The 27,589-nt window shown below is 52.9% G+C and overlaps 1 protein-coding gene across 1 annotated transcript in view; it reads left to right on the top strand.

Moving 5' to 3' along the window:
* Positions 1–26,744, top strand: part of ATP2A3 (ATPase sarcoplasmic/endoplasmic reticulum Ca2+ transporting 3) — a 57,876-nt gene extending 31,132 nt beyond the window's left edge. The window contains 15 exon segments of the mRNA XM_069791452.1: positions 3,774–3,862; positions 6,490–6,592; positions 6,837–6,968; positions 9,273–9,398; positions 10,530–10,748; positions 11,216–11,551; positions 11,644–11,864; positions 12,614–12,816; positions 12,930–13,015; positions 13,625–13,758; positions 14,196–14,313; positions 14,965–15,082; positions 17,081–17,103; positions 17,106–17,153; positions 21,437–26,744. Of these exon segments, the coding sequence (XP_069647553.1) occupies positions 3,774–3,862; positions 6,490–6,592; positions 6,837–6,968; positions 9,273–9,398; positions 10,530–10,748; positions 11,216–11,551; positions 11,644–11,864; positions 12,614–12,816; positions 12,930–13,015; positions 13,625–13,758; positions 14,196–14,313; positions 14,965–15,082; positions 17,081–17,103; positions 17,106–17,153; positions 21,437–21,460 (1,980 nt within the window). The 3' untranslated portion in view covers positions 21,461–26,744.
* The last annotated feature ends 845 nt before the right edge of the window (positions 26,745–27,589 follow it).

Here is a 27,589-nt window from a genome sequence, read left to right as displayed (position 1 = left end):
GAAGGACTTTGTGCCGGGGGCCTCATCCATCAGGGGTGTCCGAGACTTTGGTGCATTTGCTTTGACCTCAAGTCCAGCGGAGGCTACAGCTCTGCAGTAACGCGGTAAAGCCACAAACCTGCTTAGTAAATCAGATGAAACCTGTGGTTCCTATCACTCACCTTATGGTCAACTGGGGGGGCTCTGAGACCACCATCTCACCCAGCCCACGGTGTGGAGCAACCAGGGACAGCCTTCTCCCAACCATTAAATAACCATGCGGCTGGGAGTGATGGGGATCTGGCGGGGCTGGGAAAGGGGACAGAGGGGCATTGCAGCTCTGCTCTTGCATATTTAAATCACTCTCCGAAAACTTGCAACACCCTTTTATGCATCATAACTTAATTTTCCAGGAGCACGAGGGTGGTGTTGGAAAGTCAGGACCCGAAGCGGAGATGCGAGTGTGGCTGTCCAGGCTTGGGGCTGCTGCTGTGGGGGACAGGGCAGGACGGGGCTGGAGGGGGGAGATGCTGGTGCCCGGTGTCCGGGGGAGAGAGGTGGCTGGTGACATTTGGCAGTCTCTGAGATGGCTGGTGTTCTGAGGAACAAGAGCAGAAAGGGGTTTATTTTCAATAAACCTTGTAGCAGAGCCTGGACGTGCAAACTCCTGTCCCCGGTGCAGCCACCCAGGAGCTGTGCGGGTGCTATTTGCTTTTTAATCTCCAGGACACTGTGCCTTGATTCAGCAGTTTTGTTTGTGTAAACCAGTCACTAATTAATGGGAGACGTTGCCGGGGGTTTCCCTGGGGCTGTGGCCCAGCCACGGGCTGTGGCAGTTGCTGGTGGGTGCCTGTCAGCCGGGGCTGCTCCCAGCGCAGGAGGAAGATGATGCTGATCAGTGGGCTGATTGATGGGTAAATGACTGATGATTACAGCCTCTTACTATTCCAGAGAGCAATCCTGTCTTGTCTGCCTTTTGATGAGCAGTTCTTTTAAAGATACTACAGAAAATATAGAAATGTGGAGACGTATCCTTTGCATCTCTCTTCCCCGCAAGCCTACAGCCAGATGCCATGTGCTTCTCTGGGGACGGTGCATCCATGAGTGCCCTTTGCTTTCTAAAAATACACGCCAGCAGTGTCCGGCTGTGTGATACAGCCCCGGGGCCAGGCGAGATCCACGGGGCCGGAGGAGCGATGGCCGAAACCCTTTTGGAGCAGGGTGCGCTCTTATAAGCACATAGTAATGTTTTCCTTGCGATCTCTCTGTTGCATGAAACACCCAAATCGCCGGCGAGGTTTTAAAAGGGTTAAGGGCAGGGAGGGTGAGCAGAGGGAGGCCCTGGGGCAGCGCTGGCTGGGTTCCCGTTGCTGGATGCTGGAGCTGGCATTCACCGTGGGCAGCCCCTCGGCGAGCATCTCTCTTCGGCAGCCTCCCCAAACCGCCCAGCCGAGCTGCGGCACGCAGTTTTGCCACCTCCTTCTATTGCAACTGTTATTATTTATATTTTTTTTTTGTGGTGGAAACCTTACCTATCCTCTTTATGGATTAAGACACAGCTATTTTCTCTGGACTGTTTCCACTGCCTGAAAACCTGCCCCCTTTTCAGCCTGGAAATCTGCCGAAAACCTGCAAACACCTTTGCAATGCCCCGGCCGCCCCCTCGCTCTGCCAGTCACGCAAGCTGGGAGCAGTCAGGAAATTTGATATAACCTCTGGTTGCTGTGGGTTACGCAGCACCTTTTTTAAATAGGCATGGAAAAATAAAGGGCCTGGAATGATTTTTTTTTTCTTTTCCTTTTTTAATAAGAAAATTGCTATTGTGAAAGTAGCAATTGTTTCGTCGCCATGAGCGTTTGAAAACAAACAAGCCCGTATCAGGCAAAACCACCAGTGGCTGGGGTGGATGCTTTCAGCTTTTTTAATAAATGAGTCCAGTCAGCGTTTCTGAGCGCAGGAGTCCATTTTCTGAAGAGACCAGGAGATTTTGGCTCTCTGGAAGGCTGATGGCATTGGATGTCTCAAAAAGAGATGAAGGATGCTCAGCCTTCAAAGGTCCCTTTTGCTGTTTTCTCAAACTGGGCACCACACTTTGCCTTGGTTTCTGGAGCCTGTCATCTCAGGGAGATGTTGCCAAAGGAGATGGGATGTGTTTTGGCTCTCTTTATCGAGATCCTTCATGCGTTAGTGTTTGCGCCTCCTGCCAGAGCAGCTCAGCGCCTCGACAGAGGACCTGGGCCATCTCTTCTGTAACCCTTTGGCTCATGATTTTCTCTGAAACCCTTGAGGGATGCTGGGGGGCCCTGAGGATGGGCTCTGGGAAAGGAGCTGAGGGCAGCAGCCCAACAAACGAGGTATAGCAAATAGCTATGAAGCTGTGGAGCCTTGGGGAGGTTGCTTTGGGCTCAGAAGTATTCACACAGGAGACGTACGCTTTGAACCTCCTGCTTTGATTTGCCCAAACCTGTAAAATATGGAGGTGAGAAACCCGCTGAGGTGTCCTGGTGCTAAACCTGCTGCAAATGTGCTTCCCCGAGCTTGACCTTTTTTGCTTGGCTTGGCCCTAAGCTTGCACCTGGGGATACGGGGCTGCATGGGGAGGTCTCACACCCACCAGCCAACACGGCTGCACTGGCAGGGTGCCCTTGTATTAACAATAATTAATAATAACAGTAAATTAACCTCTGTTAGTTGCTGGAGGAAGTGCGGAGGAGAGAGAAGTAGGTGGTACCCGGAACCGTTGCATCTCTGGTGCTGAGCAATGCCTCCTGATTTCTCCAGCATCTATTGCTTTCCTCTTCTGGGGAACATCTCAAATAACCAGAGGAAAATAAATAGGGAAAAAAGAGTTATTTGAGGGGGGGGTGGGGGTGGGACGGACAGTTGCCACAGCACCCACTTTCTGGAGCCGCTGAGCAGGTTAATGGAGCTGAGGAGAGCATCGCTTTCCTGCAGCCATCCGCCCTCCTGGCTGCTCCCCGCAGGCAGTCGTGGCCAGGGAAATACATTCATCAAAACAATTTTATTTATTTATTATGTTACTTTTTGTCTTCAGCATGGGTCATAAATAATGATTAAGAAGAAACAAGCATTGCTGAACCGTCACCTTGGCTGGGGTTGGGCACTGCTTTTGCTCCTGCTGGAGGCTGCCCCAAAGGGTGGGCTGTGCTGGGAGGCAGCAAGGGGGGACTGGGAGAGCTTGGGGAGAGGGGGATTTTTATTGTATTTCAGTTTTGGGGGGGTTTGTTGCTCTGAGTATAGCAGCAAGAGGGAGACTGGAAGGGGTTTGAAAGGCAAAAATCACTAAAGATAGAGCATGTGGGACTTTTACAGCTCCCCTGGGCTTTGTTACCGAGCTGCCACGCTGCCTGAAGCCGAGCTGTGATCCCAGTAATGCGCAAGGCGAGCTGGTGGTCGAGAGCTGGCTGGGAAAGGGTGGCAGGGGCAGCTGGTCAGATCCTGCCCCACAGAGGCTTTCCAGGGCGGCCGGGGCAGGAGTGGAAACCCGGACCCGGCTCCTTCTCTGCTCCAAGAAAAACACAGGCACCTTGTTAGGACCTGGCTCAGCATTGCTCCTCTCCCATGGAAAAAAAGAGCTGGAGGAGGCAAACATGAAAAAGGCAGGGGAGAGCTGGAAGGATTCGAGAACGGTGGGTGACCAGGGAGGGGGCTGAGCCCAGTGCCGGCAGGGCCATCCCTGGGACGGTACCGGCTCGCAGGTCTCCAGGCTGGGCACATGGGTAGTACCAAAAAATCGCTGCCTAATGCTCTGTCTCCGTCTTTCCCCCTCGCAGATGTTCATTATGGAGAAGGTGGAGGGTGCCCAGTGCAGCCTGCACGAGTTCAGCATCACCGGCTCCACCTACGCCCCCGAGGGACAGATGTGAGTGCGGGTCCCCTCCGCTCCACGGGTGACGCAGGGTGGCCCTGGGCTGGCAGCACGGTGGGGGCGAGGTGGGAGGGTCGAGCTCGTGGCCACGGCTGGGGTGAAAGGGTTGGGGTTCCGCGGCGGTTTGCAGCCACGCTGAACCCTGCCTATGGAGATGCTTCTGGGTGCTGGTTTTCGGCCACGTTCGGCTTGCAAGCATCGGGTGACTGCCCGTTGCTTTTGGTGGGACCCGGGACAATTGTTTCACCCTCCCTCGTCCTGCTCGGCCCTCGTCCCCGGCTCTGCCCCCTGCCCTTCCACTGCTCAGCAAAGGGGCTTCCTCGGGATCAGCTCTCCCTTCATTAGCAATCCCGGTAAAACGAGCCTGCTTTTGAACTGGACAGGTCAAAGTGGATGGAAACGGCAGGTGTGGGAATAGCAATGAAGGAGGCTTTCTGCAGCACATGCTCTTTCTCCAGCTTTCTAAAGCCTGTGCATTTTCAGGGTTGGCTGGTGACTGTCACCCTTGCCCCGAGCAGGACCCGGGTCCAGCAGCTCGTCCCGCAGCCGCGCTGCCGGCAATGGGCAGAGGGACTTGCAAACCCCGGCCAGAGAGTGCTTCCCGAGCCCCGCGTCCTTGCAGGGACAGCCGAGATGGCTGCTGTGCCTGGAGTGCGATCCTGCTGGCATCAGGATGTGTTTTGGGGAAAAATGTGGGCTTTGCTGAGCTGCAGCCGAGGGTGGGGAGTGGAAGCCAGGGGCTTTTCCCTGCTGTGTTACTGCACGTGTGGGGTTTTCTGCTGTTGTGTTTGTTTATTCCCCCTCCTTCAAAAGGAGGTGATCCTCCCCGGCGTGGGGAAAGTCTGGGAAGGAGGAAGATGAGAAGCTCAGCTGGTGGCTGGAGCGCTCCCTGCTCCCCTTTGCTTTGCTGTGTGATCCCGGGCACGTTCTTCACTGCGGTCCCTTCTGCTCATCTGTGGAGTGACTATAATTCATCCCGGCCTCAGACTTAATTTCATGAATATTTATTGAGCCAATTTGATTCTTGGCTAGGACTCTCCATTAAAAAGGGAGCCAGGTCATAAGCTGGTATCAATCAGTGCATTTCAATTAAATGAGGAGGGCTGAGGGGCTGAACTCATGTCTGCTAACCTCTGAAGCTGCAATGTTCCCTCTCCCTTGGGGACTGCCTGCAGCAGGGAGGCTCTGCGCTGGCCTCTGCCAATTCATGTTGCTTTTGAGTTTTGCTTCAGCCCTGTGCTCATCTTGCACATCAAGGGGGATGTGAGGGCTCACTTAGGCGTGACGGGGAGAAACCCACCCATTCCCCCGGGGCTGGTGGGACTGAAATGCTTGGAGGACTTGGTGGCTTTCCTTTAGCCTGGTCTTGGTGTGGGGGATATTACGTGCTTGGCTTCAGGTTTGTTCACGTCCCCACACAGCACCCATCCAGCAGCACCTTTGCTGATGCCTTTCCTGGCACGCGGGTCTCGCCTGGCTTCGTGCAGGGATGGCGACGATGGGGACGTATCCCCCCACGCCTTCCCAGCAATACCCAGGGGATGACATGCTCCAAAACTCATCCCTGGTATTTCCACTTTCCCAAACATCAAAACCCAGCCCAGAGCGTCTGCAGGCTCCCTCCTCCACCCGCTGCCTTCCCGTGTCCGTGAACCCCGGGCTGGGCAGCATCCTCTGGGCAGGAGGCAGCGTCTCTCCCCTGCCCGGTCTCAGCCCAGCGCGGCTTCTTGTCCCTCAGCAAACAGATTTTTCAGATTTTCTTGGCCGCTCCCTGTTTTCCGCTCCTGAGCTGTAACAAGGGCTCCAAAATGTTCTTTCCATTGGGAACCAGCAGTGGAATAAACTGATCCTAATAACTGCCTGACAAATTATTTTTCCAGCAAGCAGCTGACCGGCTGGGTTTATACAGCTCTAACCTGCAGTTACCTCTCCTGGAACTGGGATAATTTTTTATTTCCCCTGAAAACCACCGCTACTGTTTCTGCCACTGGGCAGCGGGTGAGAAGCAGCGTCCGGCTTGCCTGGTGTGTTCAGGGCTGCTCCTTTCCAGTGACACTGGTGCTCCTTTACATAGCAAAGAGCTGCTATTTAGGAAGCAAAGGCCACAGTTCGCCGCTTGCTTGGAAACAGCCGCAGCAGTGCAGTTGTTAAATTTGTCTGCTGCTTTTAAATGCTCCCTTGGGTGCCCTCCGGCTCACCGGACCGTGAAGCAGCCAGTTCCACAGCTCCTTTGGATCCCCAGCAACTGGAAACCCCTGGGGGAGTGAATATTAACTTGAATTTCTTTTTTCCCCTTTTCTCATCCATTGTCTTCATCATCAGCCTTTTGACAGCCCCTGCTTTCAGGTCCAATGCTCTTTTGAGCTCCACTGCAGCCCCCTTTATTCTGGGGCGCTCCCAGAGTTTATGTGCCTCCTGTGATATTTTATTTGCAACTAGTCCTGCCCCATTTGGTAAAGCACAAAATGCGAACCCAAGTGTTTATTGCCAAGCCTGGAGCTTTAACTGGGCTCTTTCTCCCTCTTTTGGGAAAGTTTTACAAGGGATATATAGGAGAAACTAAGTATTATTTGAACGTGTAAGCTGGTGTAAGGCTTTGGGGGGTTGTTTTCTCCCCGCAGCCTGAAGGACGAGCAGCCGGTGCGGTGCGGGCAGTACGACGGGCTGGTGGAGCTGGCCACCATCTGCGCCCTCTGCAACGACTCCTCGCTGGACTACAACGAGGTGTGGGGGGGGCACCGGGGCTGGGGAGGGTGCAGGGGACCAGCGATGCTCTTCCCTTCACTTTGGGCCACTTCGGGGCAAAGCCAGTGGAGGTTTGTCCCTTGGGATCCCCTTCCCTGGCTTCAACTCATCCCAAGGTGATGCTCTGGGAGCCCCAAGGTGTTGCAGTGGGCAGGAGCATCCTTGGTCAGAGCAGCAGGTAGAGGACGTGCTCTTAAGCTCCTTTTTTTTTTCTGCCCTCTAGTCCAAAAAAGTCTATGAGAAGGTGGGGGAAGCCACTGAAACAGCCCTGACGTGCCTGGTGGAGAAGATGAACGTCTTCAACACCGACACCAGCAAACTCTCCAAGGTGGAGCGAGCCAACGCCTGCAATTCGGTGAGTGGGGGGAGGCCTCTGTGAACTCCGGTGCCAGGGGACAGGAGGGAGAAGAGGGCTTTGGGACGACTGTTATTTGAGCAATAACCACTTGCGATGATCTAAGGGACTGATCTGCCACAAGGATGCAATTTCCTGGCTTGCAAGGGGCTGAGCTGTTTTCAGAGCAGATGGTGCAATGGCCCTGGGGGGGCCAATGCCGGGGCCGTGGGGACTAACCTGGGTCCACACAGAGCTTCGAAGCGGGTGATCCCTGAGGCTCAAACTCAGCCCAGTCCCTGCTCAGCCTGGAGAAACCCCCTTGGTGATGGCCAGAGCTCTGGCTGCAGATGAGGAGGTTTGGAGTTTTGTAGCCCGCAGCAAAGCAGCCGTCCCCCATAGTGTGAACCAAACCCCGTTCCCCAAAGCCATGCCTGCCTGAACGAGGCTTGCTCTTTGGAAACATCTGTTTCTGATGTGAAAATATCCCGTGCTGGCTATTCCCCTGCTCCAGCTGTCCAGTGTCTCCCTGACCTCCTGGTGAAAATACGCTTTCATGTCTGGATTTACTTGGCTTTGGTAGTGTGCTGTTAGATCGTATAATGTCTTTGCTTGCTTGAAGGAAGGGCTCTCTGTTCTGGCATTTCTTCCTCAGATAGGTCCGAGCAGGTCATAATAAATCCCCTGACTCCTTTCTGATAAGGGAGATGGAATTTCCCAGCTGTACATCAGTCCGGCAGCTGCTTTGTTACACGTGCCTATCACTGCCCTTCCACTCAGATGCCAGGCTGGGTTCGGTCGCTGGTGCTGCTCTTCTTACTCTTGTGTTTGGGCAGGGACAAAAACCCCTTCCTTGGATTTTCCTGGCAGTGTTTCTTCACTGCTTCTTGATTTTGCTCCCAGTTGCTCTGTGCTTTGAAATCTCTGGTGAGATTTTGGGGTTTCCACAGCGACTGGCTGCTCTCGGGTGTCCTTGCTGCTGCGCTGAGCGTGCAACACCCAGCGGGGACAGCACTGCTATTGTGGGCACAAAACTTCCCGCCTGTGTGTAGTCACTGCACTCGTGCTGGGTTTGGCCTTTGAGAGCCACTTGCTGTTTCCCTGGTAGATCCATAGACAGTGCCTGCGTTTTGCATGGGCAAATCCCCTTTGCACAACTCTCCGCCTCCTCAGCTCCCGCTCACAGCTTCGCTGCAGTAGGAGCATCCTTTTAACCTTGAACTTGCAAGGTTTTACTCCAAAAGAAGTTTTCTTTTCCTTTGCCGCCTTCACTGATTTATTTAGATTTAAGCTGCTGTAAAAGTCCTGTGCAAAACCTGCTTGTGTCCCCATCACAAGCAACACCCTCCTGGCAACAAAAAATAACAATGGTATAAGCAGAGCAAGGTTGGCATCAACGTCCCCACTGCCCTCTCTGGAAAATACTTTAGATCAGCCCCAGATGCCCTGCTCATTAAATGGTTTTTTTGGGACACAACGTGTCCTCCCAGGAGTAAGGCTCAGCCGCCGCGATGCTGATGTGGATGCACGAGAGGGGGATCGGTCTGAGGAGGACTGGCTGCTATCTTGCTGGGCGTTTGGTTCCTTAAATTATTAATTAGTAGCAATAGTAGTGCCTGATTTGTGGTGGGGGTGTTGGGGCGGAGGAGCCTGTCTGTGGGCACAGCCTGCGCCCGTGGGTCCATGCGTCGGGGCAGCCCCTGCTCTGTCCTCACCTTGCAAACCTGCAGGTACCATCTGAGTGAACGATTGTTACTGCTTAGCTGGCAGTCCTCAGGGTAATTAGCATGTCCTGAAATGAGCCTAATTAGAGTCTCAGCTGTGAAGATGCTTAATTTGATGGGAACCAATCTGGCCTCAGGGGATGTTGGTGCTCCCACTCCCACTGACCCATGTGGGTGCAGGATCAGGGCAAACCCCTCAACTGTTAAGGAGTGGGATGCAATTCCCCTTCCTGCAGCGTAGCTGGAGCCCAATGGGGGGAAGTCTCCCCCACCTCTCTGGCAAATGGGGCTTTATCTTAGGCTACAGCAGCTGTTTGGTATCCCGTGTGGGGTCAATCAAATAAAGGTCTGGCACACACTGGCGTGTGCTGTGGGCTGGGCAGCAATGCTGTAGTCAGAGGGGTTAAAATTCTCCCCAAAAATTGCATAGGGAAAGCTCCTTCTGCTTTTTGCACTGTCCCATCCCTCCTGGCTCCTGTGGTTGCCTTTCTCCTCCCATCACCAGCCCTATGCTGGCTCGGCAGGGTTGTTAGCCAAGGCGGAGAGCACCGGCTGCCGTGTCCCTGTCATGTCCCGGCTCAGCCCCGCGCTGTCCCCACAGGTGATCAAGCAGCTGATGAGGAAGGAGTGCACGCTGGAGTTCTCCCGCGACCGCAAGTCCATGTCAGTGTACTGCACGCCCACCGGCCCCGGCCACAACTCCGCTGGCAGCAAGATGTTTGTCAAGGTAGGAGAGAAGGTCCTCAGCACCCTGCAGAGTCCTCCTTACCCCGCAGAGTCCTCCTTCCCCATGCACACCCCAGCAGGATTTGGCCCTTACTGCAGCGGGCAGTGATGCTTTGCAGTTTGACTCGTCCCTTAGCTGTCTTGGGGTCCAGGAGCCAGCAGGTAGGCTGGTGTGGTCAGGGAGGAGGTGAGTTTTTTGCAGTATTGGTAGGAAAAAAAGGAGGTTAAATGATTTGGAGGGAGGAAAAGGTGCTGAGTGTGCAGGTGCTGGGGCCAGGGAAGAGCTGCCCCTGTGCGAAATTTGGGCGCTTGCCTTTATTAAAGGCTTGGACCCTCCAGACATCAGTAATGCCCAAAGGGCGATGTCCAGCTTTCCACTATAACCAGAAATAAAATAGTGTTTTAAAGGGCATTTTTTTCCCAAGAGAAGAGAAGTGGCCGGCATTTCCCCCTGCTGACTCTGAGAAGACTTGTATATTGTTGTTCCCGCTTGGAGAACTTCTTGGTGGGTGAAAACTCTGTCCTCCAGGTCAGGTTGGGACCCTCCGGAGCCACTGCATCTGTGGCCTCATGGTCCTGGGTAAGCTTTTTTAAGAGGAGCAGTAGAAGGATTGCAAGTTTTATATTAAAAAAGCAATGTCAGGGGTCCTTTGTACGGTCAGAACGGATGGGGTGAGATGCTGTGATGCTCAAGGACATGTTTTCCTGAAATCACAAAGGCATCGTAAGCAGCCGCTGAGCATCCCACAGGCAGTGCATTTTTTCGTCAGAGATTTACAGCCCTAATCCCCTCCAGGTTTGAGAGGGCATCTGTGGTGTGGGAGTATCTCGGGCAGACGTGTGGGTTTTGCAGGAGTCAGGCAGATCCCCCGCAGAGCAGATCCTGCTGCTCTCCGGTGACCTGATGCGGGTTCGTCCTTCCCGGCCGCGGTCCCCGTGCGCTCGGTCGGAGGCTGCCATCTAGCGCGCTGAGCCACCGTGCCGGCATGTGCCTGCTGGAGTTTTGGGGAGATTTCCTTCTCCTTTGCCCCAGCTTGGTGCCTTCCCTCCCTCTGGCACTTCCTTCAGTGTTGGCAAGAGACGCTCATCCTCCAGGTTCATTCCAGCCCCTAAGCCCTCCGCTCCTCCCCAGGGTGCCCCGGAAAGCGTGATCGAGCGCTGCAGCCACGTCCGTGTGGGCACTGCCAGAGTCCCGCTGACGACCCCGGTGCGGGAGAAGATCTTGAGCAGGATCCGGGACTGGGGCATGGGCATCGACACGCTGCGCTGCCTGGCCCTGGCCACCCACGATGCGCCCGTCCGCAGGGAGACCATGCAGCTGCACGACTCCGCCGCCTTCGTCCACTATGAGGTACGGCACCAGGAGCTTTTTTCCTTATTCCCAAAGTTTTCCCACCCGCTTCCAGCTGCCCCAGCAGTATTTTCTCTCTGGTTTCTCCGTGGGCAGCTGGCAGTGCAACAGCTCAGCTCGTCCTCTGCAAACCCCCGTACAGAGCTGTATGCAGCGGGGCTGGTCCAGCCAGTAGCCCCGTCCCACTGGGCATCCATCCCTGTGGGCTGACCACTGAGAGAGGCCTGGGAACCACCAAGAGGGATGGGGAGGAGGGGAGCGAAGCAAAAAGATGTGAGGAGCAGCACAGGGGATGGGAGCATCCCATTGCATTGGGGCTATAGAGTGCATCCATGGGGCTGTTGGTAGAAAATTTCCTGGAAGTTTTCTCCCAGGGGAAATCCCCGTGCCCAGGATCATTTCCCAGCAGGGAGGGAAGCGGGTGCATCCCTGAGGGTTAATGTGGGTCCGGGGCTGTCCTTCCCCAGAACAACCTGACCTTCGTGGGCTGCGTGGGGATGCTGGACCCTCCCCGCAAGGAGGTCACCTCTTCCATTGAGATGTGCCGCAAGGCCGGCATCCGCGTCATCATGATCACCGGTGACAACAAGGGCACGGCGGTGGCCATCTGCCGCAGGATCGGCATCTTCTCAGAGAACGAGGACGTGGCCGGCAAAGCCTACACGGGCCGGGAGTTTGACGAGCTGCCCCCCGAGGCGCAGCGGCAGGCGTGCCGCGATGCACGATGCTTCGCCCGCGTGGAGCCGACGCACAAGTCCCGCATCGTCGAATACCTCCAGTCCTTCCACGAGATCACCGCCATGGTGAGTTCCCTGGGGACGCCCCACCACCCCCCGGTCCCCTCCTCTCCACCCAGCCCAATCCCTTGCACCCCATTAATCATGGCTTCGTGCAGACAGGCGACGGCGTCAACGACGCCCCGGCCCTGAAGAAAGCAGAGATTGGCATCGCCATGGGGTCGGGCACGGCCGTCGCCAAGTCGGCTGCCGAGATGGTGCTCTCCGATGACAACTTCTCCACCATCGTGTCGGCCGTCGAGGAGGGCAGGGCCATTTACAACAACATGAAGCAGTTCATCCGCTATCTCATCTCCTCCAACGTCGGGGAGGTTGTTTGGTGAGAGCCCCCCACACTGGGCACCATGTTGAGGGGAGCAGTGGTGGGGACATCCCCTGGGGCAGGTGACCTGCAGTCCTGTCCGTGTCCCCTGTCCCCGGCAGCATTGGTGCCCCAAATTGTAACCCCAGGTACCAAACGGAGCAGCTATGCCTTGTCTCATTCCCCAGGGGCAGGGGGATTTTTCTTTTGTAGTTTTTAATCATGCCGCCCCCCCAGGAGCTGTTTTGTTAATGCATTGCCTATTTAAGCCCATCCCAGCATCTAAGATGGGTGCAGATATTTGTGCACAGGCTGTTGTCACCAGGTCACACTGACGCACTTTGCATCAGGTCCTGGGCAGCTCTCCCTGTCCCTGTCCCTGACCATCCCTCCCAGTAAATCAGCACCATCCTCAGCAACGTGGGCACAGCCTCGAGATCACCTGAGCATCCTTTGCCCTCTCGTTTCAGCAGAGGTGTTTTTGCTGGGAACGGGAACCCGCATGGCCATGGGGATGTCAATGGTTGGGTTTCAACTGCAAAGCAAATTTTAATAGCACCAGGAACAAATTTTAGTTGCAAAACTCAGTCCTGGACTTCAGATTCCTGACTCAGGGACTGCGGGTTCATCTGCAGGACTTTGGATGAATATTCAGTTTGGGGTGTTTGGATCCAGGGTTCCTGCTCACTCCCCTTGCACGACACAGACACTTTCTCTGGCTGCCCCAGACCTCATCTAATTTGGCATCTCTGTTTTTTTCCCTGCAGCATCTTCCTGACGGCCATCCTGGGCTTGCCCGAGGCCCTCATCCCTGTGCAGCTGCTGTGGGTGAACCTGGTGACGGACGGGCTGCCGGCCACTGCGCTGGGCTTCAACCCTCCTGACCTGGACATCATGGACAAGCTGCCCCGCAACCCCAAGGAGCCCCTCATCAGCGGCTGGCTCTTCTTCCGCTACCTGGCCATCGGAGGTGAGACCCCGCGGGCGCCGGTGGGCAGAGGATGAGGATGGGCATGGGGTGCCATGGGGTAGGGTGCCCCTTGCTGGGTGCTGGGGGTAAAGGTGTCTCTCTCTCGGCTGCAGTGTACGTTGGCCTGGCCACGGTGGGTGCAGCGACCTGGTGGTTCTTGTACGACGCCGAGGGACCACAGGTCTCCTTCCATCAGCTGGTGAGTTGGGAGGGGAACGGGCCGATGAGTTGAGCAGGTGGGTGAGGGCATGGATTCAGGCGTTGGGGTCTTTCCTCTACCTTTCTTCTGTGGTTGTTGTAGTGTTCCCAAATTCCTGGCAGAGAAGACAATAATTTAAAATAAAAGCAAATTCTCTCCCTCAGGCTCATGTTCCCAGCCTTGCTTCTGCCAGCGACCAGCATGATGGGGAAAACTTGGTTCAAAGAAGCTGAAAGTAGCTCCTGTACCTTGAAGGGGATCAATTGTTACATTACTGTAGGTCTGAACAAGGTGGTGGGAGAGCGGGTGCCATCGCATCCCAATGTCATGTGCAATGGAAGATGTATTTTTGATGGAGATGCCTGTGTGCTCAAACACCTGATTAACTGCACGTGAAAATCTCTAAGCCACTATCCAGCCATAACGCCAAAGCCCCACCACAGCAGAAGCTGGGTCACTTCAGACAGTTTTATCAGTTGATCTGAACTGTGGGATATTTACGAGCACCCCTAATAATCAAGGTTCACCATGTGCCCCCCAACCAGTCGACCTGCCTTTCCTACACTGCTACTCTGCCATGTATTTACCAGCGGTTTCCTGTGCCGACAGAGGAACTTCATGAGGTGCACTGAGGACAACCCCATCTTCGAAGGAATCGACTGTGAGATCTTCGAGTCCCGATACCCGACCACCATGGCTCTGTCCGTGCTCGTGACAATTGAAATGTGCAATGCTCTGAACAGGTAGGGTGGCCGCAGGATTGCTCTGTACGCTCTACGCATGACTGGTTTTGGGTAGGGTCTCTTTGGGCATCTGTTGGTGGGCTGAGGGCTTTGCTTTGACTTGGCAGAGCCATTTGGAGTGTTCTCGCAGGGCACCACTGGGCTCACCCTAATTAAACTCCTCCAAGCCAGTGTGCTGCTGTCGATAGCTGTGAAAGAAGGACTGGATCTGCATCCATTAGCAGTTTGGCCCTGTTAACGACCGGTCCTAATCCACGCATGGGTGGTTGCGTTGAGATGGGTGTCCAGATCCAAATCGTGGCGAAGCCTGAAGCTGAACAGTCTGGAAGAGAGGGGCTATAGCGTAACAGCCTTGGAGAGGAGTGGGCACCCCCAGCTTAGGCAGGCACAGGGAGCAGGAGGTTACTGGGGCTAACGCTGTCCCCTCGCTTTCACAGTGTCTCTGAGAACCAGTCGCTGCTGCGGATGCCACCATGGCTCAACATCTGGCTGCTGGGGGCCATCGTCATGTCCATGGCTCTGCACTTCCTCATCCTCTACGTCAAGCCCATGCCTGTGAGTGCCCCGTGCCACCTCTGCCTGCAGCCCAGGGGCTGCTTCTGTGGGCGAGGACATCCCTGGAGCAGTCTTTGGGTCTGGAAGCTTCTGGGATGGTCGTCCCCAGCATGTGCCCTCAGGACCAGGTCCTATGACTGGAACCAATATGGGGACCGGGAGACACCCTGCCCCAATGAGCCTTTACTTAAGTCAGAAGCTCTCCTTATAGGCAGCGCAAAGGGGTAATGGATGTCTCGGCTCCTTTTGGAGGCATTGCCTCCCTTTGCAGTCTAAGGCTGGTGATGCCTCTGTTGATGCCTAAGCGCGCTTAAGATGAAGCAGGTCACTGTGCCCAGGAGGTTACGTTGTCCTTTGTCCCCTGCTAAGCGCCTGTGAGCACATACAGTCCTAGATTGTGCCTCACTTTCCTCATCTGCAGGAGAGATGAAGGACATAATTTTTGACTGATCTTGGCCAAGAGCCACCTTGGGATCATGACAGACCTTGAAGAAATTCTGTTCTTTGGGCTGTCTGGATCCTCCCTCCTTGTACGTGGGATGACCCTTTCTCAGCCTGTGCCATACAACAACCTGACCCTTAAAACAAACAAGCAAAAAACCCATCCCACCTCCTTCCCTATTGACATGTCCAATCCTTTCCACCTTGCAGCTCATCTTCCAGGTAACCCCCCTGAGCTGGCCGCAGTGGGTGGTTGTGATGAAAATCTCCCTGCCCGTTATCCTGCTGGACGAAGGACTCAAGTACCTTTCCCGCAACCACCTGGACGGTGAGCATGGTCTGCACCACACTCAGTTACGTTTGCTCCATGGTGCTTTGCTTGGGGTTCATGGTGGCTTCATGGACACCTCGCTCACCTCCTCCGCTCGTGTGGTATCTGCATCTGCATGTTCATCCACCTTTGCTGTGAAAAAGGGACTTTTCCTCCTACCCCCTTCCTTCCCGGGTGCCATGCCAGGCAGAGCAGTTGGTACTTCCATCTGCTTGAAATACTCCCGTAGGAGCTGGAGCACTAGATAAATCTGCCACCTGTGTTTATCCAGCTCCTCTTGAACCTCTGGGAACTGGATCCCTTCTCTTATAAAGCAAAACACTGATTTCGAACAGGAATCCATCCTTTTTTCCCCTCAATCTTCCACCCCTCTATGTCCATCCTTATCTTGTGTTTGTTACCTCTATATTGAGATCAAATGAGAGCTGAACACCTTATAAACTGGTTTTAATGGGGTTGCCCTTGACCAGCACCTCTCAGGATCCGGCGCGTGGTATGCGTGGAGGAGAAGCAGCTCCTGTGACACTGGGGCAGCGGTTCCCATGTGCTCCTGGGCTCCGTGCTGTAAATCACAGCATGTGTTTAGGCAGCCCTCCAAAGAGATGATATCATCTTTTCTTTCATTTCTTGCAAAAGATGTTGCTGTGGGTGATATCTCAGCGCTGAGTTAAACCTGCAGGTTTTCCCGGCAGTGGCTGCGGGGCCACGGCTGCTGAGCAGTGCTGTGCCTGCCATGGGGCTGGCCCCTCTCCAGGAAAAGAGATTTTATTTGTTTTTAGGGTGTGCTTGCCCTGACAGTGATAGCAGGGAGAAGAAGGGCAGGAGAGACACCGTCCTTGCCCAAGGAAGGTGTAGAGGCTCAGTGGGGGAGCAGATGAACAACCTGAGTGTGGGGACTGGATGTCCTTCCACAGCATCACTTTGCTCAAACCATTTTTCACCCCTTGGGCAACCAGTGTTCTAGCAAACCCCTCCTTTTATCTTCACCCTTTAAAAATGACCCAGGAAAACTGCAAAACCATTCTTGCCTTTCAGGGCTGAAGGCAGGTCCATCCAGCCCTGGCAGGGAGCGATCTGGGGCATCACGGCAGCTCTGTTTGATTTCTCATGGAGCAGAACCATGCAAAAAGCTGAAAATATGGGATGGGAAATTATTGCAAGCAGGAAACGATCACAAACTGGCCGCCCTCCCCATCAACTGGTTCTGGCGCACTGGGGGTGTTCACGTCAGCTTTCCTTTCTGCAGCAATCTGATGCATAACCACAGCGATTGCTCAGAGAAGCCTCTGCTGAGAAAGGGGGGTGCAGGGGCTCCTATTTTTACACACCAGATAGAAATTGTTTCTAGCTTATTTTTATTTAGTTGTTGCATCTCTCAACAGCCTGATAGGTGCTTTGCATCACCCAGGTCTCTTTTATCATACGATTACAAGCTTGTAGCAACAATTTTATGGCACGGTACTGGGCTGGGGCGTAGGAGAGCTGGTTAATTCCTGACTGTTGCATCCCATGCATGCCCTTGGTCCTCACTTCATCATCTGTCATCTGGGGATGAGTCTGTCTTTCTCCCACACTTTGCATTTCTCTATAAAAACAGCACTGGTGGAGGAAGGGCTTTTCTTTGGCTCTGCCAGTGCAGCTCTGAGCACAGCAGGGTTTCTGGCAGGTGTATGATCCTTTCGAGTCCCATCATACCAGCTCAGCGTGTTTCCTTCCTCCATGCCATGCTTCCAGCATGCCGGGTCCTCTGAGCTGCCCTCATCCCCACGGTCACGATGCTGCTGATGCCCACGGGTCGCACTGTGTCTCATCCAGCAAGGGTTTCCCATGCAGCTATTCAGTCACAGCTACGGGGTAAAATCACGCTTATGTCATCACACTTGAAAGAAATAATTGAAGTCCTGCATATTCCTGATTCCTCTGGGCTTTGAAAAGCAAACAAAAAAAACCCTCAGAAAGCCACTTTTAAATGTGGTATTGTGATTTTTTTACCAGGCATTCTCAGGACGTTAAGACACACGTGGAGCGGGGAGCACCAGTTGAAAACCTGCAGGACTCCAGAGCAAGGGTTGGCTTTCTTACATGTCTCATCCCTGAATGCCATATCCCCATGCTTCCTCCACGACTTGCTCATGTGTGGTGGGGACCTGCTTGGAATGTGTCTGGGTGAACGTGGCTTGGAAAACCAGCCGATAACGGAGCCCAGGGATCCTGTACCCAGACAGGATCTCCTTTCCCACACTGGTCTCTGTGTTTTGCTTCAAAATAAGGTCTAAAAAGCCCGTGAAGCATCTGTTTGTGTGGCAGTTTTGGCCAGGGGCCAAGCTCCCGCTTGGTCTCTGCAAGGCAATACTTGGGGCTGGTCTCCAGCGTGGGACCTTCTGAGGGATGGCCAAGGGTGTTCACTTGAGGAATGCAAATGTATAGCTGTGAGTTCTGCTGATTCAGGTTTTGCATGGGAAAGTTTCTCCTTTGATAAGATTTCGATAAGTCGTGTTTCCATTACGCTGGATTTTCCTTGTCCTTGAAGTGGCAGAAAGCTGAGACTCTTCAGTTTTCACCGTGGTCTCAGTGCTTTACGTTCCTCTCCCCATCACCCCGGTCTCTTCCAGCCTCTCATCTTGCATGCTTTGCATGTATTGCTGCTTTCATCCATCTCTGGCCCCTCTGAGGTTTCTGCTGTCTCAGGTTTGGGAGGCAATGTGAGTGTGAGACAGCAAGCGAAAGTTTTCGGCTGAGCTAGGTTGGCTTGGTGTGACCTGCAGATGTTCTGGGCAGGAACATAGAGATGTTCTCCAGGGCCCTCTCAGGGGTCCAGCACACAGATACAGGCTGGCAGGCTCACAGGGGCTGACCACCCTCAAGGACCTCTTGCCCTCGTATTTTTAATATTTGCCATGCTCTATGCATTTAAGTGTATTGCTCTTTCTGAGCCCCGTGGCACGCAGGAGGAAGGTTTCCAGGCATCTGTACCAAGACCTTGCAGAAGTCTCTTTTCTGAGTGATTCTCGAAAGGTACCAAATCCAGACAGCTCACTGAGACAACCCTGGTGCTTGTGTCCCTCCGTGCGCCGTCAGCCCACTGCCGTGGCCACCCTGCTCCCCTCCTGCCTTCCTGCACCATCCCTGGAGCTCCTCATCTTCACCATCTCAAAGCAAACCCATCGCAAGTATCGGTGTTGCCACCGTGGTGTTTTCACTTGTTTTCAGCACCTGAAGCAGCAGGCCCTGCCGGAGTGCTTGGGCTTCACCATTTCTCACCTGCGCCATGGTAAAGCAGGGACAAGTCAAGAAGCGGGTGCTTTCTGCAACACAGCTGTGCAACTGCCCTGACAGCAGCAGCGTCACTGAAAAGCAGAAGTTTTGATGCACGAGAATTGTCTTGGCGTGTTTTGTGGCAGATGAGCATTTATGCAGCTGTTTGTCCTTACGCCTGGTGAGGACGGCAGTCCCCAGGTGATTTTGCAGGAGCTGTGAGGTGGTGGCCGCACCGCTGGGTACCTGTCCCCCCACGGTGTCCCGTAGCTTCCTGCCGCTGATGTGCAGGCGAGATTCCACCCTTGGGTGAGCATCTCCTCCAAGGGAGATTTGGCTGCTTATCTGCAAAGTCGGTATCGGCTTTACGCTTTAACATCCTCCCAGCGGAGAGCAGCTGGCAGAGGTGGCTGTGCGGTGACAAGTGCGTCACGCTCCCTGCCAGGGCTCCGCATCGCTCCGAGACAGCCCCAAATCTGCAGGGACCAAAATCTCCGTGTCCCTTCACAAAAAGCCTCCAGCACATAGCAAAAAGGAGCTGCTCGCCTTCATCTCCCCCGTGCCTCTGCACCTGGGGATGAGGGCAGCCCCTCGAAACACCCCCCAGGGACACAGGGGCTGCCACGGCCACCCGCTTTCCCTGCGGAGAAGGCAGGCATCCGTCTCCCCGGCGCAGCAGAGAGCCGGGAGCGAGCGCCCGCAGCCCTGGCCTGCCCTTGTAGGGTAATCTCTGCGTGGAGCTACCTTGGCTGGGCGCTGGCGCCGGGGGAGGAATGCGTCCCCATGGGCCAAGTTGTTCGCTTGAGCTACGGGATGCTCTGAAGGAGAGTGGTGCCGCACCTTTCAGTGCCAGAATGTCTCCGGATGAGATTTTACAGCTCTGCTGCCTTGCTTTTTATTTTTTCTTTTTATTTTTCTTCTTATTTCCCCCTCTCTCCTGTTTTTTTTGTGTGCGTGCCTGTGTCATGCTTTAGAAATGGAAGAGCAGAGGGAAGCTCTCGGTGCTGAAGTCCTGGTATTGCAAAGGGATGGGAGGAGGATTTCCGTTTCGGTTTTCTCCCGGGTTCTGGGGTCTTGGTTGAAACTCGGGGTGCCCTGCTGCAATGGGGGAGAAGTGCAATTTTCAGAGCTACAAGGGCTGCAGCGTTTCGCTCTGTGGAGGGAGTGATCCGGGCTGGCGGCTGCAGCCTGCATCCCTCGAGCATCACCTTTTACGGGAACCCATTAAGAGGAAAGTCAAAAGCAATAAGGAAAAACCTCCCAAAAAGCCTTGGCGGTCCTGGCAGGGAGCAGATTTTGTAGATGAGCTCGCGTTGATCGGTTGCAGGGTTGCAAGAGTTCAAGGGCTGTGACACCTCTGGGAAATTTGGTGTGAGGCAGGATCGAGATGGATTGCGATCGCCCCATCATTCCTGCAAACAGGTCCCCGCATCCCCCCTGCTCCTGCCACCAGCGTGCGGAGAGGAGAGCCAGACACCGGCGGGTAGGGACCTGCACCCTATTAAAGCTAAGTGGGTGCCAGACCCTTGGCTGACTGCAGTTCTCATGGAAACACCTCTCTCTGTGCTGGGGGGGTTACTTAGAGGCCCGAGACTAACATTTTGAAGAGCATCCACCGTGGTTGAATGCTTGCTGTCAGTGCTGCAGCCGTGTCCTTTCCCTGTCTCTGTACGGCGTGGCCACCCCCGTTTGCACAACCACAGGGTGAAGCGTTTAGGGGAAGCAACGTGACTGGCAAATAACCACCGGTGTGTCATGTGGTGGGGGCTGTTCAGCTGCCAGAGCTGCTGAGGAGACACCCCTGCAACACAGAGGAGATGAATTTTGATTATTGCCATGAGACTTCATACAGCGCGGTCGCCAGCATCCCTGCTTTGCTGTGAAGCCCGCGGTGCAGAGGTCATCCAAAGGGATGCTGGCATCGCAGCAATCAATTTTATCTCAGGACACGAGGGCTGGGCTCTCCAGCCAGCACTGGAAAGAAATTTTGGCAGAAGTTGTGAAAAAGTTTTTTTTTCCCTCTCTCTCCCCTGTTATTTATTAATTCCCCTGGAAGCTTGTCGTCACTAGGGTTGGCAGCAGGCGCAGAGCCGTGCTGGTAACCCCAGGCAGGACCCCTATTTATCACGAGCACAGTAACAGCGGTCCTCTGCGAGATGTGTTTGGTGATGTGTGCAGCGATGAAAGCCAGAGAAATACGGTTGAAAGATTCATGATAAGTGATTTTTTCTAGCTCTTCTTAGAAAGTGCTGCCTTGTGGGTGTTTTTTCTTAAGAAAAAAACCCTGTTCTGGGCAGACTGAGCTGATAGCAGGGTCTCTCCCAGCCCTGGGCTGAAGAGTAGCTGCTGCCTCAGGGGGCTGGGGACACTGCCGTCGACTGCTTGAAAATTGGGGATCTACTTGGTGTGAATCAAGCTCTGGCAGGGATTTCAAGGCTGCTCACACCGAGTTCAAGCTAAACACCGTAGCTTTCCCTCAGGTCATGTGTTGCCTGTTACCTTTCATGTCCAACTCCATCCATCAGTAGCGTGGGAGGAGGGAGGAGGGCAGCCCTGGGCTGGGACAGTGACTGCAATGGGTAGACTGGTCCTTGCTAGTTGTTCCAGAGGTATATATGGACGTATATATATATATATAAAATGTGTGTATGTGGTGTCAGCCCATGGAGCAGCATCCATCTATCTGGCTGTGACGGGGATGGGGCTTTGGGATGGGTGGTGGGATGCTGTGAGCTTCCTCCTCTCTGCGCCGCTGCCTTTCCCTGGGTGCTGCCTGATGCTCTCGTTAGGAGTGATAACGAGGGATCCCAGCCTGCTCACCTTCCCGCTGTTCCTGCCTGCATGGCTCTGACTCATCCATTTTCCTACCTCCTGCAGGCTGAGCGTGCCAAGCCCTTCCTCGCCCAGGGACCAGCATCCTCCTCCTCATGCAGCCTGAGCTGCCGCGGCAGCAGTTGGGCCAGCTCTGTGCAGATGGGATCCCAGGTCCCTTCTGGGATCAACCCAGGAGCAACCTCTCTTGATAACAAAAACGGAGCTGGTTTGCTTTTGAACTCTAACCAGTACTTTTTCTTCTCTTTTTTTCCTTCGTTTCAGGAGAAGAGGACAAGAAATGAATGACACGAAGGAAACACTCCTAACTAAAGGATCCCTAACTTGTAACTCGGACTGAAGTCTTGCATGCATGACCATCGCTAGAAGCCAGCAGGACATGCATGTGTCCGACTATCAGACAAATGCGGGTGAATCGTCGAAAAGAAAAATACTGATTTCGTTTTGTTTCGTAGCTTTCTTTTTCCTGTACATAAGAGTGCAATTACTGGACAGCTGGCATAGGGTTTGGGGACAGAGCTGTGTGAACCTGGGTTGTCGTAACGTGGTTCTTTGGGGATTTGTTCCTGCAAAATTTGAGACCCTCTTTCCAATTTTCACCCTGACCGGGTGAGCTCAGGCAAGGCATCCTTCATGGGAGATCAAGGCGGGGAGTCAGGATTTTAGGCAATACACTGAGCGCGGGTGGGAGGCCGCATCCCCCAGCGAGGTGGGATGCGCGAGGGCAGCTCACGGGGCCGGGAAGGACTTGGTGGTGGGTGAGGGCAGGGGAGGGAGGCGAGGGGCCATGGATTGGGGTGGCCGACCCTCGGTGACGTCCACAGTGCCGGTGGGTGCATCGCTGCGGCTGCTGTGCTCTGCTGCGGTGGCCGCAGCGCCTGCGGGCTGCAGCAGCTGAAAATCACTTCGCGGCGTGACCGCTGGTGGAGTGGATCTCATGGATGTGTGTTTCTATGCCGAGGTCGGGTGCATATGGTGGAAGGTGAAGTTCTCCCTATTTATCACACTGTCCTGTTTGTTCCCCGTGTTGTGGAAAGCCCCGCACCTTCTCAGGCTCATCTGACACCAAAGCATGACATAGTTTTGTCTGTTCTCCTCCATCCAGCGTCTCGTTAGATCCCATCTGCGCTGTGTAAGCCGTAGCCCTCTTCCTCGCAGGGGCAACCATCTAAAGCAGAGCATAGGGATGACCAACTTTGCATTCCTCATGTCTACTGCTCCGTCCTGGTCACATTTTCTTTCCTCAGTTGATTTTTAACTATTTCCCTAGCAGGAGTAGAGCTTAGGTCCTTAGGAGCATGTCCATGAGTTCGTGTACTCTGCTTTGGAGGACATCGCTGTCTTGCACAGGGCATCCTTGACACCGGTGATCTGCCTTTGAGACGGGAATGAATGTATGCTTGTACATAATGTAGTCCTTCTCCACGAACGGTGTTTGTTGTGGCATCCCTTTTCATAAGGCACCAACTTTATTTTATCCTCTTGGGATTTTTCTGCAGCAGGAGTGACACAGGCTGCAGCGAGAGTTTGTGGATCAGGAGTGGATTTTGGGATCCAGTAAATCGATCTTTCTCCATTGCGCGGCATCAGCTGAGAAGCTGATAGCAGGTGATTTCTTCTCCAGCTCTCCAAATCCTCCCTCCTGTTTCCCTCACATTCCCCTATGATCCATCCTGATGATATTTAGTTAGCCAGACCCTATATCTTTCCTTTCTCTCGAATTCCAGCAACAGCACTAGAGCCAGGGGTTTGGATAGCATTTTGCTCCTTTGCTGTTGGTTTTTTTTCTTTTACTTTTTCACCTCTTAAAAGCTTCCAATGCTTTTCTGTTTCTCTTTCACCTGGGCAAGAGCTACTCTTCCTCTGTACAGTAGGTGCCAAATATCATCCCTCCTTTCTTTTCTCCATCACCAGCATTGAAGATGAGCAGAGCCCCCAGACCAATGGGAATGTACAGAATTGTTATACTACTGAGCTGATTTAATTGTACAGAAAACCTTGCATGAAATGTTGTTACTGTATTTAATATATAATGTATTCAAGGAATTTTAATATGGAGCTCTTTAAAAAGATCTTTATAGATACTCTGTGGTTAGAACATTGTTGCTGATTTTTTTTTTAAAAATATTATTATTCTTTGTCTTGAAGAAGTTTTATTTTTCAAATGTGTTACGTCTAATTGATTTAATTGGTGATCCCATGGGGCAACCAATTCCTCTTTAAAGATTTTCACCATGGATGATACTCACCCTGGCGCAGAGGACCAGGGCATGACCCAGTACTGCTTAAGCCTTCAAAATAAGGCTTCAGTAAGACTAACGCTGTAGACGTGTGATTTGCCCTTCCCCAAAAGGGTGGATTGCACCCTATTTAGTACAGATCATCTCAGCTCTCTGTGCAGGAAAAGAACCAGCAGGAATTTAATTCAGTATCAGCTCAGTGACTTCAGAGGAAATGGCTTCTGTGTTTCCCTGAGGCTGAAAACCAGTTTGGGAGAGGCTGGACCAGATACAGAGCATCCCAGCCCCATTCGTAGGGTCCAGCGGGACTTTCAGCTGCCCAATGGCATCTCCTTGGGACGTGGTGGCCTCGGTCCACCGTGCTTGTGGGGACCTGCTTGATCCATCAACTCCGTATTGCACCACCTGAGTTACACTGGTTTCCCTGGGCTTAAGGTCTGGTGTAGGATTATTAATTTTACCCAGATATGAAGGTGTGTGGAGGAGTTTCTTGTGTAAAGGTCCCACTAATGAGTGCTGAATAATGGATGGGAGTCTCTAAAGTAAGGAGACTTAAAAGGAAAAAAAATAAGTAAGAGTTCTGTTTCGGAGCAGAGATGAAATCATGAAATTTTAACTTGCTATTAAATTCCTGCTGGTAATTTTTGCTTAGTCTCACCTGACAGCAGAGAGGTGGGGGCGGTTGTAGCAGGCATCCTTCTGAACCCACTAACAGAAGAGCGATTTGAAGAGATGCTGAGTTTGTTATCTTATTGTTGATAGAGATGCCAGGTTGCTGTTATTTTATCATTGGTGGAGGGGCCATCCTGCTGCAAGCCCGGGCAATGCCAGTCTGTGCAATCGTTGGGTTGCAATTTTGAGTTACCAAAACCCAAGCCATCATGGGCAAGAAACCACAGCTGTGTCCCAGCCAAAGACTTGTTCTTTCCAGCAGCAGCAAATTGCATTTACCTTTATACTGTAAGCCGCTAGATCTACCTAGAACATAGTGCAGGAAAGCTGCACTAAGGCTACCTGGAGCAGGCATCCCCCTTGCTAGGAGGGACCATGTTGACACATCCCCATTTCCCCTTGTGAATGGTTGACCATGTCTCTCTCTTTCACCCCATCCTTTAATTACTTGGAATACAGGTTGCACTCCATGCTTTTTGATTACAGAGGCTTATAGTTCAAATATTTTAACAAAGTAGAAAAATATCAGTAGATCTAATTATTTTTCCTTTATGCTTCGGTGAAGGGTCAGGATAAATCACGGAGTAGTTATGTATTGCATGTATGCCACCAGCAGCGTGCTGGGCACTTTTACAGGCTGGAGCACATTCTTGTGCAAACTTGGAGATCCCAGAGCTGAGACCATCACTTTGGGATCGGGTCTTATGTCTTACCGAGGCATCTGACTGTGTGCAATACAAGGGAGATGGACACTGAGTGGCTGTTTTGCCCAATAGCTTATTAAAAAAAGCAGCTTAGGGGCAAAGCCTCCAGGATCCTTGCTTTTTTGACAACAGAGTTTAGGAATTATTTCCTTTCTAGTTTTATTTTGATGGTGCTGCCTGGCATATTCGAAGTTTTTAAATAAAACTTAGTTCTTTCCAGCAAGACCTTTAGCATCTGATGGGACAGATCCTCTGTCTGCGCAGAAGCAGCGATGCGAGACGCACGGCGGAGGACGCGCCGGGATGGCAGCACGTGGTTGTCCATGAGCACTTTATAATCCTTTCTCAGGGGCCAGGCACCGTGCTGGGTTACAGCCAAGGCGGGAGGCGAGGGTCCCACATCCCTGGAGCAAGCAGGGGGGTTAGCTTTGGGCAGCAGCTGTGGAAAGTCTTTTGTGCTGTTTTGGGATGTCATGTCATTGTGGCCAGTTGCCGGATGAGCTTTTCCCCGCTGCGGTGTGTGATCCTGTCTGGAGCGGTGTTGGAAAAGGAAAAAGAGTTGCTCTTCAGAGCAAAGAAGTACTGCATCCTATGTTTTATTTCTGTCATGTGGCCACTGTATGGCTCAGGGTCTGCGTGAGGTTTTTGATTTGTGTGTTTGAGACTTTGGCATTGTGAAGATGTCATACGTGTGTTTCTGATGCTCTGCTCAGCCAAGGCTGGATGGTACCACCAGGTGCTGCAGAAGTCAGGAGTAGGAGGGACAGGCTTTACTGGAGGGGCTGAGGGACTTCATTCCTGTAAGAGCATCAAACCTGGGTTTGAACTGGTGTCTCTGCTCATGGTGTGGATGGCAGAAGTAGCCAGAGGAGCAATAGGAAAACTCAGCAGCAATTTTTGGTCCCTCTTTGTATGTCAGGTCGGTGGTGCCACTTCCCAGTCAGGGTCCTGCTCTGCCAAAACTCATCAAATAATTGCCATGCAGGGGCTCAGGCTAATGCTGTCCCGGTTGGCGGGAGATGTTCATGAGGTTCGGTGACCTTGGCATCACCACTCCTGAAATTCAAACACTCAGGAGTCCCCAGTACCAACTTCTAAGACTTACTGTGATTTTTGGTCCATACCTGGCATGGCCATCACCTTGTATAAATGCTGCCAGCGATGCAGTTGTCCCAGTTCAGTCCCACCTGGGCTTTTTTTCCCCCACTTCTGCAGTGGCAATTTCTGGCAGGGCTTGTCCCTGGCAGGGAGACAGCCTGAGGGGTCAGGTTTTTGGGACAAAGAAGGGCTTCACCCTGTGCAGAGCTTGCGTAGCACAGGTTGCGTTAGGCTTTGCAGGGCTGCAGTGAGGAAGGGGACACACAGGGTAAATTGTGCTCTCTGGACCTGTCCCCTTGGTGCCATTCAGCTTTCGGTATGAGTGGGGCATTAAAGGAGCCTAAATCTGTGTGCACCTGGAGCGATGGGGACATGGGTACCGCTGGCTGGTGTCTGAGCTGGGTCAGTTGGGCGCCTGGGACCAAGAGGAGGGCGACTGCTGAGGTGTCAGCGGGTGCCTTCAGTGGCTTCAATCCGGGAATATGCTGATTTTTTTTTTTTATATGAGATGCCTGAACAGCCAAATCTAGAAATCTCTGAGTTTGTGCTTTCTAGCGAAAGGTAAATCATTATATCTTGGGGGGGGGGGGGGGGGGGGGGGGCGGGAGGGTGTTATCTGAGGCATGGGTAGAGTTGAAAGAAACAAGGTTTCCTATTTTATTATATGAGAGATATTTTTCCACTAAATTTCTGCCTCCTAAATCCTGTCCTTTGTCCGACTGTAAATAGCCAGGTGTGCCGTGAAGACGTGGGAAGGCTCCTTGTGGTCACATCCATACAATCCACTCTGTTCACACAATATTGGGCTGATCTGTTTTATACTTATGAAATTACAGAAATAAACGCAATTTTACTGGATGACTCTGGGGTTTTTTGTTGGATATTTTTTGTTGGTTTATTAATTTTATTTTTTTTTTGCTTTTCTTACCCCATTTTTGGCTGATTTGGGGGACATTTGGGAGCCCATGGAGCTGTACAGAGTGCCTGAGGGCATTCTTCAGCCGTAAAAGGAGCTGTGCTCACCAGATCAGGATTTCTTGTGGGTTTTCAGAGCAGCCAAACTAGAAATGGAGCTGAGCTTGTCTCTGGCATGGGACGACAAAGGCGAAATGAAAGGAGTGGCATGATATGACTGTTGGGAATTTTTTAAAGTACCAGCTAATTCGCTCTTGGGGCACAAGAATACAAATAACAGTGCTAATTTTGACTGTATCCAGAATAGTCCTCACCTTATCTCCCCCAGCTGAGAGAGGAGGTTTAAATAAGCCCTGCAATGACCTCCACAAGAAGTAATTATTAAATAAGTAATAATTAAATAACTTGGCCTCCTCTGGCAGGTGGCACAGGGCCTCAGGGCCATGCGTTTCCATCTCCACATTGCCCGGAACTCTGCCCATGGTCATGTTTTGAGCGGAAAATCCTGACACAGCTGCGGGTCATGTTTTGGAGCAAATCTGGGTTCATGGCAACATCCGCCCATGGTGCATTTTTTGCTGGGATGTGGCCCCATGTGCCCCTTCCCGGTGCTACAAGCAGGAGAAAGCTGCTGCACAGGGTAACCCAAAACCTTTGTAACCCAAAGGGGGTTACAAAGAGGGACGTGGGACACCCAGGCAAACGCTGATTTTTGGAAAGGGCCGTTGCTTTGTTTCTTCTTTCCAAGTGCAGAAGTGGTCTCCGGTGTTGGTGCAGGAGGGGCAGCA

The sequence above is a fragment of the Haliaeetus albicilla genome, chromosome 9, assembly GCF_947461875.1.
Source record: "Haliaeetus albicilla chromosome 9, bHalAlb1.1, whole genome shotgun sequence".
In the NCBI taxonomy this organism is placed as follows: domain Eukaryota; kingdom Metazoa; phylum Chordata; class Aves; order Accipitriformes; family Accipitridae; genus Haliaeetus; species Haliaeetus albicilla.
The sequence above is the reverse complement of the archived record's forward strand: the minus strand, read 5'-3'. Positions and strand labels throughout refer to the sequence as shown.